Source organism: Bombina bombina, chromosome 2 (assembly GCF_027579735.1).
Source record: "Bombina bombina isolate aBomBom1 chromosome 2, aBomBom1.pri, whole genome shotgun sequence".
NCBI classification, from domain to species: Eukaryota; Metazoa; Chordata; class Amphibia; order Anura; family Bombinatoridae; genus Bombina; species Bombina bombina.
Window position 1 is genome coordinate 107,866,511 of NC_069500.1, and position 15,566 is coordinate 107,882,076.

The 15,566-nt window shown below is 39.0% G+C and overlaps 1 protein-coding gene across 1 annotated transcript in view; it reads left to right on the forward strand.

The window, feature by feature from the left end:
- NIPBL (NIPBL cohesin loading factor) overlaps window positions 1-15,566 on the forward strand; it is an 822,857-nt gene that overhangs the window by 796,596 nt on the left and 10,695 nt on the right. The window contains exons 39-44 of the mRNA XM_053699671.1: window positions 2,206-2,396; window positions 2,985-3,092; window positions 3,241-3,441; window positions 3,560-3,706; window positions 10,047-10,318; window positions 10,591-10,765. Coding sequence (XP_053555646.1) covers window positions 2,206-2,396; window positions 2,985-3,092; window positions 3,241-3,441; window positions 3,560-3,706; window positions 10,047-10,318; window positions 10,591-10,765 — 1,094 coding nt within the window. The remainder of the gene's footprint in view (window positions 1-2,205; window positions 2,397-2,984; window positions 3,093-3,240; window positions 3,442-3,559; window positions 3,707-10,046; window positions 10,319-10,590; window positions 10,766-15,566) is intronic.

Sequence of the window (15,566 nt, forward strand, 5' to 3'; positions counted from 1 at the left end):
GGGCTCTCCACCCAGAGGTTTTCACAATGATAACTTTCAAGTGGGGGATTCCGAATTGGATCTGATGGCTTCTCATCAAAACGCCGAACTTCCAAGGTACGGTTGAAGGTCAAGATCCTCAAGCCGCTCTGGTAGATGCTCTGGCGGTTCCTTGGAATTTCAATCTAGCATACCCGTTTCCTCTTCCTCTTTGATGGTTACCTTTGAGGAAGGACCTTCTACTTCAGGGTCAATTCCTTCATCCAAATCTGGTTTCCCTGAAGTTAACTGCTTTGAGATTGAACGTCTAGTTTTGGCTAGACGTGGCTTCTCTGAGAAAGTATATAGATACTATGCTTCAGGCTCGTAAACCGGTTACTCACAGAATTTACCATAGGGTATGGTGTAAATACTTTCATTATTATTTTTCTTGGAACAAAGTGAAGGTTCCTCAAATTTTGGCTTTTCTTCAGGAGGGCCTGGAGAAAGGTTTGTCAGCCAGTTCTCTGAAGGGTCAGATTTCTTCTCTATTCTTTTGCATAAATGTCTGGCGGTTCTGCCAGATGTTCAGTCTTGTGTTCAGGCCTTAGTCATAACCTGTTGCTCCTCCTTGGAGTCTTAACCTAGTTCTTAAGGTTTTACAGCAGGCTCCATTTGAGCCAATGCATTCTGTGGACATTAAATTACTTTCTTGGAAGGTTTTGTTTCTTATTGCTATTTCTTTTGCTCACAGAGTTTTGGAACTTTCGGCTCTGCAGTTTGATTCTCCTTACCTTTATTTTTTCATCCTGATAGGTGGTCCTTCGTACTAAGCTTGGGTTTCTCCCTAAGGTACTGTCGGATCGCAATATTAATCAGGAAATAGTTGTTCCCACTTTGTGTCCTATTCCTTCCTCCCAGAAGGTATGTCTTTTGCATAACTTGGATGTTGTGCATGCTTTAAAATTTTACCTTCAAGCAACTAAAGTTTTTTGGCAGTCTTCTGCCCTGTTTCTTTTTTTCTCTGGTAAGTGTAGGGGTCAGAAGGCCACTTCTACCACTCTTTCTCTCTGGTTGAGAAGTGTTATTCGTTTAGCTTGTGAGACAGCTGGGCATCAGCCTCCTGAGAGAATTACGGCTCATTGCACTAGAGCTGTTTCTTCTTCCTAGGCTTTCAATAATGAAGCTTCAGTAGAGCAAATTTTGCAAGGCGGCCACATGGTCATCTATTCATACTTTTTTTACTAGTTTTACAAATTTGATACTTTTCCCTTGGCTGGGGCTTCTTTTTCAAGCGGTGGTGCCTTCGGTTTATGTCCACCTATCTTGTTCTCCCTCCCTTTCATTCTGTGTCCTCTAGCTTGGGTATTGGTTACCATTAGTAATTGGAATGAATTGTGGACTTTCTATGCCAGAGGAAAGAAAACAAAATGTATGCTTACCTGATAATTTATTTCCGGGTATAGAGAGTCCACTACCCACCCTTGTTTAAATTCAGCCATTTTTTTTTGTACAAACCTCAGGCACCTCTATATCCTTGTTACTTTTTCAGTTCCCTTCGGGCGAATGATTGGGGGTTATGGGTAAGAGAAGTTATACTTAACAGCTTTGCTGGGGTGTTCTTTGCCGCCTCCTGCTGGCCAGGAGTGAATATCCCATTAGTAATTTAAATGAATCTCCATGGACTCTCCATGAATCTCCATGGACTCTCCATGCCCGGAAATAAATAAAATTTATCAGGTAAGCATACATTTTGTTTTGTTCAATTTTATTTTAAACCTGTACTAATGGCTCATTTGTTATTTACATCTGTGGCATAGCTTAAAAGGGACATAAAATCCCACAATTATCTCTCATAGTTCAGATCCCATACATTCATGATCTTGTTTTACTTTGTTGAAGAGCAGCTATGCACTACTGTGAGCTAGCTGAACACATCAGGTGAACCAATGCTAAGAGAGAAATGTGCAGCCACCAATCACCAGCTAGCTCCTCCGTGGTGCATTGCTGCTCCTGAGCCTACCTAGGTGGTATTTTCAACAAAGGATACCAAAAGAATTAAGTAAATTATATAATAGAATTAAACTGGAAATCTGTTTAAATTGCATGCTCTGTCTGAATCATGAAAGAAAAATTGTGGGTTTTATATTCCTTTTAACCTTGTGGTAGAACAGTTTTGCTGTGCTGATTTATTCTATTTTTTTATATAATCTACTAGTTTTAATAATCTTTGTTCATGATTTCTAGGGAAAAAACTTTCTAAGCAGGAAGATTTAAAAGAAATGGGAGATATTTCCTCAGGGATGAGCAGTTCCATTATGCAGCTTTACCTCAAACAAGTTCTTGAGTCCTTCTTTCACACTCAGTCCAGTGTACGCCACTTTGCTCTGAATGTCATTGCATTGACTTTAAATCAAGGCCTCATTCATCCTGTTCAGGTAAGATATCTTGGAAGAGAATATGGCCACAAGCAGCATCATTTGACTATGTGTGACACTTTTACACTAGTTCCTGAAAATAGCCAAATGCTGTTGCCTGAAGTCATATTCGGTATTTGCTTCTAGAAAAGTAGAAAAGTTTGTTGTGTTTTTGTTTTTTTGTTTTGCTTTTTTAAACAAAGTATATAAAGTCACTTTACTACTTTTTTTTAGAATAGGAATTTGTAATATTGTCCTATTTTAGCACATTTATCTCCCTTCTCAACAGAACATAGTGCCTTCACAATTTTTGTGTGTGGTGTGTGCATGCACGATTATTATTATTTGTTACTAGCTTTTCAAATTATTTTGTATGATTTGAAGTCTTACCTTTCCATAGGGGCAAGACTAAATAACTAGCAAATAAAACGGTCATGCGCAGTCACTAAATTGTACAAGTACCAATTTCTTTTTAGAAAATAGGATAAATCACATTTAATCCGTTCATAAATAGTTTTAATTTGTTGTATAAAAGTAGTAACATTATGCCTCATTTTCACACATTCAGTGCATGCTATTTTACTGTTGATTTTGTTTTCTAACTTTTAGTGTGTGCCATATCTTATTGCAATGGGAACAGATCCAGAACCATCCATGAGAAACAAATCAGACCAGCAGTTGGTAGAAATAGACAAGAAATACACTGGATTCATCCATGTAAGAATATGATTCACAGCTATTCATTTATTTTTATGCAAGACTATAGATTGTATGATTGTGTCTTTTCTAGTATATACTGAGTGTAACAGTGTTTTTTTTATTGTTTTTGGTTTAAAAAAAAATATTGCTTTTCCATTTGTCTCAGATGAAAGCTGTGGCTGGCATTAAGATGTCCTACCAGGTGCAACAAGCAATCATTTCAGATAAAAAGCATTTAGTGAGAGGATTCCGACAGGACGAGTCCACTACTGCATTATGTTCACACCTTTACTCCATGATTAGAGGGAATCGTCAGCACAGAAGGGCCTTCCTTATCGCATTACTTAATCTATTTGATGATGCTGCGGTATGGAAAGTTTTATTATACACAAATACCATTTAGCAGTGGTCTTGTGTAGTTTACTTTTTTAATATTTTTTGGCATTTTATAGTAATCCTATTAAAATGTATATTTTTTCTTTCAGAAAACTGAGGTGAATATGCTTGTGTATATAGCGGACAATCTAGCTTGCTTTCCATATCAAACCCAGGAAGAGCCTCTCTTTATCATGCATCACATAGATATTACATTATCTGTTTCTGGTAGCAATCTGCTTCAGTCATTCAGAGAGGTGAGTAATCGCTAGTCGCAGTGCTAGACAAAAATTACTTTAGTGCCCATTTTTCTCTTCTTTAAAGTTATGGTAAATCCTAGCGTTTTTGAAACACTAGGATTTACCAGTGCTACAAATAAAGTCATAAAATACTTCATGCTGAATGTTCCTTTATTTGCCCCTCAACGTATTCGACTCTGAGCGCCTCAGGCCGCCCACATCAGAATGCTATATTTCTTTCATGTAATTAGCAAGAGTCCATGAGCTAGTGACGTATGGGATATACATTCCTACCAGGAGGGGCAAAGTTTCCCAAACCTCAAAATGCCTATAAATACACCCCTCACCACACCCACAAATCAGTTTTACAAACTTTGCCTCTTATGGAGGTGGTGAAGTAAGTTTGTGCTAGATTCTACGTTGATATGCGCTCCGCAGCAAGTTGGAGCCCGGTTTTCCTCTCAGCGTGCAGTGAATGTCAGAGGGATGTGAGGAGAGTATTGCCTATTTGAATTCAATGATCTCCTTCTACGGGGTCTATTTCATAGGTTCTCTGTTATCGGTCGTAGAGATTCATCTCTTGCCTCCCTTTTCAGATCGACGATATACTCTTATATATATATATATATACCATTACCTCTGCTGATTTTCGTTTCAGTACTGGTTTGGCTTTCTACAACATGTAGATGAGTGTCCTGGGGTAAGTAAGTCTTATTTTCTGTGACACTCTAAAGCTATGGTTGGGCACTTTTATATAAAGTTCTAAATATATGTATTCAAACATTTATTTGCCTTGACTCAGGATGTTCAACATTTCCTTATTTCAGACAGTCAGTTTCATATTTGGGATAATGCATTTGAATATATAAATTTTTATCTTTCCTTAAAATTTGACTTTTCCCTGTGGGCTGTTAGGCTCGCGGGGGCTGAAAATGCTTCATTTTATTGCGTCATTCTTGGCACGGACTTTCTTGGCGCGAAAAATTTTCTGTTTCCGGCGTCATACGTGTCGCCGGAAGTTGCGTCATTTTTGACGTTTTTCGCGCCAAAAATGTCGCCGTTCCGGATGTGGCATCATTTTTGGCACCAATAGCATTTAGGCGCAAAATAATGTGGGTGGCTTTTTTGGCGTTAAAAAACATGGGCGTCATTTTTGTCTCCACTTTATTTAAGTCTCATTATTTATTGCTTCTGGTTGCTAGAAGCTTGTTCACTGGCATTTTTTCCCATTCCTGAAACTGTCATTTAAGGAATTTGATCAATTTTGCTTTATATGTTGTTTTTTCTATTACATATTGCAAGATGTCCCACGTTGCAACTGAGTCAGAAGATACTTCTGGAAAATCACTGCCTGATGCTGGAGCTACCAAAGCTAAGTGTATCTGCTGTAAACTTTTGGTAGCTATTCCTCCAGCTGTTGTTTGTACTGTATGTCATGACAAACTTATTAATGCAGATAATATTTCCTTTAGTAAAGTTACATTACCTGTTGCTGTTCCATCAACATCTAATACTCAGAGTGTTCCTGATAACATAAGAGATTTTGTTTCTAAATCCATTAAGAAGGCTATGTCTGTTATTCCTCCTTCTAGTAAACACAAAAAGACTTTTAAAACTTCTCATTTTTCAGATGAATTTTTAAATGAACATCATCATTCTGATTCTGATAATAGTTCTTCTGGTTCAGAGGATTCTGTCTCAGAGGTTGATGCTGATAAATCTTCATATTTATTTAAAATGGAATTTATTCGTTCTTTACTTAAAGAAGTCCTAATTGCATTAGAAATTGAGGATTCTGGTCCTCTTGATACTAAATCTAAACGTTTAGATAAGGTTTTTAAATCTCCTGTAGTTATTCCAGAAGTTTTTCCTGTTCCTGGTGCTATTTCTGAAGTAATTTCCAGGGAATGGAATAATTTGGGTAATTCATTTACTCCTTCTAAACGTTTTAAGCAATTATATCCTGTGCCATCTGACAGATTGGAGTTTTGGGACAAAATCCCTAAGGTTGATGGGGCTGTCTCTACTCTTGCTAAGCGTACTACTATTCCTACGGCAGATGGTACTTCCTTTAAGGATCCTTTAGATAGGAAAATTGAATCCTTTCTAAGAAAAGCTTACTTGTGTTCAGGTAATCTTCTTAGACCAGCTATATCTTAAGCGGATGTTGCTGCAGCTTCAACTTTTTGGTTAGAAGCTTTAGCGCAACAAGTAACAGATCATAATTCTCATAACATTATTATTATTCTTCAACATGCTAATAATTTTGTTTGTGATGCCATCTTTGATATCATTAGAGTTGATGTCAGGTATATGTCTCTAGCTATTTAAGCTAGAAGAGCTTTATGGCTTAAAACTTGGAATGCTGATATGTCTTCTAAGTCTACTCTGCTTTCCCTTTCTTTCCAGGGTAATAAATTATTTGGTTCTCAGTTGGATTCTATTATCTCAACTGTTACTGGAGGGAAAGGAACTTTTTTACCACAGGATAAAAAATCTAAAGGTAAATTTAGGTCTAATAATCGTTTTCGTTCCTTTCGTCACAACAAGGAACAAAAGCCTGATCCTTCATCCTCAGGAGCGGTATCAGTTTGGAAACCATCTCCAGTTTGGAATAAATCCAAGCCTTTTAGAAAATCAAAGCCAGCTTCTAAGTCCACTTGAAGGTGCGGCCCTCATTCCAGCTCAGCTGGTAGGGGGCAGATTACGTTTTTTCAAGGAAATTTGGATCAATTCCGTTCACAATCTTTGGATTCAGAACATTGTTTCAGAAGGGTACAGAATTGGTTTCAAGATAAGGCCTCCTGCAAAGAGATTTTTTCTTTCCCGTGTCCCAGTAAATCCAGCGAAGGCTCAAGCATTTCTGAAATGTGTTTCAGATCTAGAGTTGGCTGGAGTAATTATGCCAGTTCCAGTTCTGGAACAGGGGCTGGGGTTTTATTCAAATCTCTTCATTGTACCAAAGAAGGAGAATTCCTTCAGACCAGTTCTGGATCTAAAAATATTGAATCGTTATGTAAGGATACCAACATTCAAAATGGTAACTGTAAGGCCTAGCAACAGCTCCAAGAATTTTTACAAAGGTTCTCGGTGCCCTTCTGTCTGTAATCAGAGAACAGGGTATTGTGGTATTTCCTTATTTGGACGATATCTTGGTACTTGCTCAGTCTTCACATTTAGCAGAATCTCATACGAATCGACTTGTGTTGTTTCTTCAAGATCATGGTTGGAGGATCAATTTACCAAAAAGTTCATTGATTCCTCAGACAAGGGTAACCTTTTTAGGTTTCCAGATAGATTCAGTGTCCATGACTCTATCTTTGACAGACAAGAGACGTCTAAAATTGATATCAGCTTGTCGAAACCTTCAGTCTCAATCATTCCCTTCGGTAGCCTTATGCATGGAAATTCTAGGTCTTATGACTGCTGCATCGGACGCGATCCCCTTTGCTCGTTTTCACATGCGACCTCTTCAGCTCTGTATGCTGAACCAGTGGTGCAGGGATTACACAAAGATATCTCAATTAATATCTTTAAAACCGATTGTACGACACTCTCTAACGTGGTGGACAGATCACCATCGTTTAGTTCAGGGGGCTTCTTTTGTTCTTCCGACCTGGACTATAATTTCAACAGATGCAAGTCTGACAGGTTGGGGAGCTGTTTGGGGGTCTCTGACAGCACAAGGGGTTTGGGAATCTCAGGAGGTGAGATTACCGATCAATATTTTGGAACTCCGTGCAATTTTCAGAGCTCTTCAGTCATGGCCTCTTCTAAAGAGAGAATCGTTCATTTGTTTTCAGACAGACAATGTCTACTACTTTGGCATACATCAATCATCAAGGAGGGACTCACAGTCCTCTGGCTATGAAAGAAGTATCTCGAATTCTGGTTTGGGCGGAATCCAGCTCCTGTCTAATTTCTGCGGTTCATATCCCAGGTATAGACAATTGGGAAGCGGATTATCTCAGTCGCCAAACGTTACATCCGGGCGAATGGTCTCTTCACCCAGAGGTATTTCTTCAGATTGTTCAAATGTGGGGACTTCCAGAAATAGATCTGATGGCCTCTCATCTAAACAAGAAACTTCCCAGGTATCTGTCCAGATCCAGGGATCCTCAAGCGGAAGCAGTGGATGCATTGTCACTTCCTTGGAAGTATCATCCTGCCTATATCTTTCCGCCTCTAGTTCTTCTTCTAAGAGTAATCTCCAAGATTCTGAAGGAATGCTCGTTTGTTCTGCTGGTGGCTCCAGCATGGCCTCTTTTTTGGCCTCAAGGTTTTAGTATGCGGATCTTGTCCGGATGGCCTCTTGCCAACCATGGACTCTTCCGTTAAGACCAGACCTTCTGTCGCAAGGTCCTTTTTTCCATCAGGATCTCAAATCCTTAAATTTAAAGGTATGGAGAACGCTTGATTCTTAGTCAAAGAGGTTTCTCTGACTCTGTGATTCATACTATGTTACAGGCTCGTAAATCTGTATCTAGAGAGATATATTATAGAGTCTGGAAGACTTATATTTCTTGGTGTCTTTCTCATCATTTTTCCTGGCATTCTTTTAGAATTCCGAGAATTTTACAGTTTCTTCAGGATGGTTTGGATAAAGGTTTGTCTGCAAGTTCCTTGAAAGGACAAATCTCTGCTCTTTCTGTTCTTTTTCACAGAAAGATTGCTAATCTTCCTGATATTCATTGTTTTGTACAAGCTTTGGTTCGTATAAAACCTGTTATTAAATCAATTTCTCCTCCTTGGAGTTTGAATTTGGTTCTGGGGGCTCTTCAAGCTCCTCCATTTGAACCTATGCATTCATTGGACATCAAATTACTTTCTTGGAAAGTTTTGTTCCTTTTGGCCATCTCTTCTGCCAGAAGAGTTTCTGAATTATCTGCTCTTTCTTGTGAGTCTCCTTTTCTGATTTTTCATCAGGATATGGTGGTGTTGCGAACTTCTTTTAAATTCTTACCTAAGGTTGTGAATTCTAACAACATTAGTAGAGAAATTGTGGTTCCTTCATTATGTCCTAATCCTAAGAATTCTAAGGAGAAATCATTGCATTCTTTGGATGTGGTTAGAGCTTTGAAATATTATGTTGAAGCTACTAAGAATTTCCGAAAGACTTCTAGTCTATTTGTTATCTTTTCTGGTTCTAGGAAAGGTCAGAAGGCTTCTGCCATTTCCTTGGCATCTTGGTTGAAATCTTTAATTCATCATGCTTATGTCGAGTCAGGTAAAACTCCGCCTCAAAGGATTACAGCTCATTCTACTAGGTCAGTTTCTACTTCCTGGGCGTTTAGGAATGAAGCTTCGGTTGACCAGATTTGCAAAGCAGCAACTTGGTCTTCTTTGCATACTTTTACTAAATTCTACCATTTTGATGTGTTTTCTTCTTCTGAAACTGTTTTTGGTAGAAAAGTACTTCAGGCAGCTGTTTCAGTTTGAATCTTCTGTTTATAATTTAAACTTTATTTTGGGTGTGGATTATTTTTCAGCGGAATTGGCTGTCTTTATTTTATCCCTCCCTCTCTAGTGACTCTTGCGTGGAAAGATCCACATCTTGGGTAGTCATTATCCCATACGTCACTAGCTCATGGACTCTTGCTAATTACATGAAAGAAAACATAATTTATGTAAGAACTTACCTGATAAATTCATTTCTTTCATATTAGCAAGAGTCCATGAGGCCCACCCTTTTTGTGGTGGTTATGATTTTTTTGTATAAAGCACAATTATTCCAATTCCTTATTTTTTATGCTTTCGCACTTTTTTTCTTATCACCCCACTTCTTGGCTATTCGTTAAACTGATTTGTTGGTGTGGTGAGGGGTGTATTTATAGGCATTTTGAGGTTTGGGAAACTTTGCCCCTCCTGGTAGGAATGTATATCCCATACGTCACTAGCTCATGGACTCTTGCTAATATGAAAGAAATGAATTTATCAGGTAAGTTCTTACATAAATTATGTTTTTTCAATGAATTGACATTTCCACATCTTAGCCAATAGCCGTGCGGATCAGTTGGCAATATGCTGTATGGCTAGCACACTATTGACTGACATCAACTCATTGACAAAATGGTATTCTTCGTGGGCAGCCTGAGGCGCTCAGTGCGGCATGCTCTGCAGGCATCTAAAGGAACTTTAAGCATAAAGTACTTTATACTTCATGACTGAAAGTCCCCTTTATTTGTAGCACTGGTAAATCCTAGCGTTTCAAAAATTACCTTAACTTTAAATTAACTGAAAATACGTTTAATAATTTGGGTGTTTTGCTTATTTAATGCTTCATTTTGTTCTGTTAATCCTTTACTATTAATTGTACATAGGAGCTATGTAAAACATAACACTCATTAATTATTTTCAGTCAATGGTGACAAGAAAACCAAAAGTTAAGGAGGCAGCATCTGAAGAAGAGAGCAGCAGTGAGAGTGAAAAGGAAGTAACCCGGCCTCGAAAATCTAGAAGGCGAGCAAATTCTCACTCTGATTCAGAAGATGAGGATGATGTGGAATACGTACTTAACTGCCTGCCTGAGGACACTGTACCTCTAATAGAATTTGCAAATGCCTCTCAAGGAATTCTTTTGCTTTTAATGTTAAAGCAGCATTTGAAGAATCTTTGCGGATTTTCAGATGGGTAAATTAGAATTTTATTTTATTTTTTTGCATGCTCCACTTGAATCATGCAAGTTTAATTTTGACCTTACTGTCCCTTTTGAGTAAATGTTTTTTGAAGGTATAATTTGTTGGTCCATTCTATTTCTTGAGGTTGTCTGTAACACAGTATACCTTACAATGTACTTTCAAAACGTTTACTCATTTTAGTCATAGTGAGTTGACTGTTATAAAGATTTTTTTATATATTAATATGAAATTGTAACATATTTGTAATTGCTTCTTACCAAACAGTAAAATTCAGAAGTATTCTCCCTCTGAATCTGCTAAAGTGTATGACAAGGCTATCAACAGAAAAACAGGAGTCCATTTCAACCCTAAGCAGACATTAGAGTTTTTGAAGCGAGATGTGACCTGCGCCAAGATAAATGATGATATCAAGAGGACAATTGCAAAACAATATCTGGATGTAAGTGTTGATGTTTAATTACCTAAATCACTGTAAATGCAAAAATTCTCATTTCTGTTGTTCTTCCATTGTGGTTTCTGATAAAAGCCCATAATTCCTCCTATAACGTGGTCTGACCACGCTCCAGTCACTTGTACTATTCAGTGGCCTGACCTACCTCCAACAGTATACATTTGGAGATTAGACGACTTCTTATTAGAAGATCCCTTGATAAAAATAGAAATACAGAAGTCACTGTCGGATTATTTATTGCATAATGATCCTACACAAACCTCTCCCACAACCTTTTGGGAAGCGTATAAATGCGTGATGCGTGGAGAGTTCCTCAAACACAAAGCACACCTCAATAAACAACATAGACTACAACATACCCAACTGACTGAAACAATCACCCAACTAGAGGTACTACATAAGAATACCCCATCGGATATGGAAATAAAAAAAAAAAAACTGGAGAGCAAAAGGAAAGAACTTAATGATCTTCTAAGGAAAGCATTCCAACGCAGGCAATTAACCACAAGGCAAAATATTATTAAGGGGGCAATAAACCAGGGAAGCTGTTAGCAAGAGCAATACGTAGAAAACAGTTAAAAACACATATACATTTCATCCAAGATCCTGATGGATCTACATTAAAGGGCAGTAAACAAATTGCTAACTCATTTCACTCCTATTACAAAGCGTTGTATAACATAACAGACAAGACTAACACCTTGGACAACACTTCGGACACTTTGTGTAGACAACAAAAGATAGACCAGTACTTGACTGCTTTGGGATTACCATAGCTAGACCCCGAACACAGAGATAGTCTGGACATGCCCATTTCAGCGTGGGAACTTTCTCAGGCTATAAAAGATTTCCCCAATGGCAAGAGCCCAGGCCCAGATGGGTTTTCCCCTAAATACTATAAGTTTTTTGCCAAGTCCCTGGGCCCTATGATGCTCCAACTCTTCAATAGCTTAATCACCAACCCCACACTAGCAAGCACAATGCTAGAAGCTCATATCACGGTTATCCCCAAACCGGGGAATCCTCCTACGTCCCCTGTAAATTTTAGGCCCATTTCCTTACTAAACATGGACATTAAAATCCTAGCCAAAATACTAGCAAATCGCCTTAATAAATACCTCCCGAATCTGATTTCCACTGACCAAGTAGGGCTTGTACCGGGTCGTGAGGCGCGTGATAACACCAACAAAGTAATTCAACTAATAAATTATGCGCAAGTAAAAGGTGTTCCTATGCCGCTCTTTGCGACCGACGCGGAGAAAGCTTTCGATCACGTGGATTGGCTTTTTCTACGGCAGACTATGAAAGCAATGAATTTCGGTGAATCCTTTATCAACATGACTTTTGAGCTATACTCGACCCCAAATGCACGCGTTAGAATAAATGGTACCCTATCTGATGCTTTTTCCATATCAAACGGGACTAGGCAGGGGTGTCCCCTCTCCCCGTTACTTTTTGCCTTATCGATAGAAGCATTAGCGCACAAAGTCAGAAAAAACCCATAACATTACAGGTGTACAGATTGGTAATTCGGAATACAAACAGGCACTTTAGCCAATGATGTCCTTTATACCCTCACGAATATTGACACCTTGGTTCCTGAGCTTTTGAGAGAAATTACGGATTATGGCTCGCTCTCTAATTTCCACTTAAATCTCACAAAATCAGAACTCCTTAACATTAATGCAACACAAGAACACATTCAATTCTTAGCAACAGAATATAAAATCCCAGTAGCAGCTACTAAACTTAAATATTCAGGTATATACCTATCGGCGAACCCTCAAAACCTCTACACAAATAATTATTTGACCCTAAGGAAAGACATAATCAATTACTTATCTTCCTGGAAAAATAAATTATTGATCTGGTTAGGGAAAATAGGAATAATCAAAATGAACATACTGCCCTGCATTTTATATGTACTACAGACCAATTTCCTTACCAAGAGACTTTTTACCCCAATTGCAAAAGACTTTGGAGCGGTTTATATGGTCTGGGGTAAAACCTAGAATACCAGACTTCCGGTGGGCGGCACTTTAAGATGGCCACTAACTTGTGTAGCTCAGTCTAAGCTGTCATCTAATAAGTTATTTTGTGGTCATAACTTCTGCCATCCGTATTGCCCTTGACAATATTTGTGTCCGGGAACTTTTTAGGATCAAGTATTACCATCTCTTGGCCGCCGAGAAGCAATATCTACTGATAGAAACCTACTGGCGTTGTGGCGGGACCTAGTGCTGCCACGTTGTATATAGTTTTTCAAAGCTCAAGTTCTCTGGCAAGATGGAGCACATCTCCTCTTCCCTCATTGAAGTTTTTAAACCACTGTTTGACTCCCTGGTATCATCTATGGGGGCACTTTTGCTAGAAGTGAAAACGCTTCAAATGACTGATCTTCCTAGATCCCCCCTTGCCTGCCAGATGGAGCCGCAAAAAATCTCACCAACTAACCTGAATGCAGACGGGGCTTTCCTGACATCGGCCATCTTGGATTTCGGCAATGTAGCATCAGTGACGGACCTTTGCCTTGCTGCTGCCCCAACGCAACCAAGTTGTCAGACCACTGTGGGAGCCTGGATGGAAGGTAGAGCGAGGGTGTCGCGCAAAACTGACAACCTCATCCACGATCTAGAGGCAGCAGCTCATACCTCAAGGGGTCTGACACGCATCTGGAAGACTCATCTCTATGGCTCTACAAGCTGCGGCTCAGATGTACTGAGAGCCTGTACATCAGCAACTAACACCTTGCTGTGCCCCAACTCTACAACCACACAACACTCCAGACACGTTGTCCATCTTGGACTAATAAACGGACTGGATCCACCAAGGGCTGGAGTGGGATGAGCGTATAAGAACAGGAGGGAAAGCTAGTTCAAATTAGTATAGCCCTTCTCGTGAAGTGTCACGCTCTCAGTGTTAGTACACATGTATACAAGTTGGCGGGTTGATATTGTTATTTTTGCCAGCTTCCCATGTTTATCCCCTAGCCTCAGAGCTTTTGGACATTAAAAACTAGCTACATAGCTGCTACAGACTGCCTGAACGGGATTATTGTTACAATGCTCACTCGTGGAAAATATTAGTGTAAATGTAAATTAATAGCTCTATGTTGCAGGAACCTAACCCACCAAGGGACGCTAGACATATAGTGTCATAACTAAATCATACCACTGTGTCACTTGGTAATGAGTCACTTTACAGTAGAATCAGTGTAAAGGCTTTACCGTCACTCTAATTGTCTTAATGAACTGACCATTTTGTAGGATGCATATGTGTTCTTACTTGTGGGCTATGTTATGCGCTCCTTAGATGAGGCAAGTCATTATATCATCTTGGGCGATCTTGCAGTTTAATAGTCTATGCCTCATCTTTTATACACGCAGCACCTACCCTACATTTACCACATATCTTAGTGCAAAGTACAAGATTTCTGCCCACCTTATGTTGGATACCTAGTTACCTACAGCCTCCTACTTACATTTTTATATATATCACAAATGTTCAAATAGCTTATATCCTTGCACATATCATACCTATTTGAGTGATTACGTAGTTCATATCCCTATACATATTGTATCTATCTGAGTGATCTTATAAGACCGAATCAAAACTCTCTGCTTTTTGTTGCCGCTGAGTCTGACACCCGGTAAAATCTAACCAGCTGCAATAACTGCAAAGGCTGCGCTACACATCTGATGCTGGGGTTCATTATTATCTTAGTCGATCTGGGTGGCATGTTTGGCGAATAAGTAGCATGGGTTTTCCCTACATTGCCTTCACCACTTATATTCCTGCGAAGTAGAAGATCTTTGCCTACTTATCATTTGAGACCTACCCATCCGAGCCCACTACCCGACAGTATTTGACTAGTTATATCAGCAAAGGCTAACATGTAGCGCTGGAGGTTAGTATTTATTTGTTTTATTAGGTAATGGGATTACGGGTTGCATCACGTTTAGAGTAATATTATGCTGATTGATACTGTGTTTCTGGCGAAGAACATTTATATCAGATATACTTCTATGAGTTTTAGAGTCCCTGCACTATGCAATCATATCTATTTTATTGCGCTGAGCAGCATAGTCAGGTGTGCTTGTCACTAATATCTAGTTGAGAATTAGTCAATTGCGACTTTGCCCCATTATAATCATAGCTCACATACTCCTTGTCCTATCTGAGACTTGATTTGTTTTGCTTTGCTTGTTTTTTTTAGGTCTAGTTTAGTTTGTTTAGTTTTAGTTTATAAAATAATAAAACCCCAACATCGAGGTGCCTATGGAGGTATCTTGGACGACATTACATTCTAGAACGATCCTTACAGCTTACACTACAACTGTGATTATTGGATTACAACTTTTATTTATTCTCTTTCTGCTGCCTCGTCAATTCTGTAATCCTTATGGCACCCTGTGTGGTGCATTACTGTTGATTGTTTTACCTTGTGTTGGATATAAATAAAATTTAAAAAAAAAAAAAACTAGAATACCAAGAAAGACATATCTTCCCCGAGATAGGAGGGTTGGGATTCCCAGACCTGGCTTTATATAGACGGGCAATACAATTGCAGAGACTAACCGACTGGTCACATAATACTACACAGAAGCAGTGGGTCAGACTAGATGGACAGATCCTTCAAATTCATAATGTTGGTGCTCTGGCTTGGGTGCCTGCGCTGAGGCGTCCGGAATTGCTCAATAAATATCACTTATCTATAGAAACACTACGTGAGTGGGATAGACTTATAGCCACTAGCACACAATTGTCCTCAACAGCCTCACCAATGATA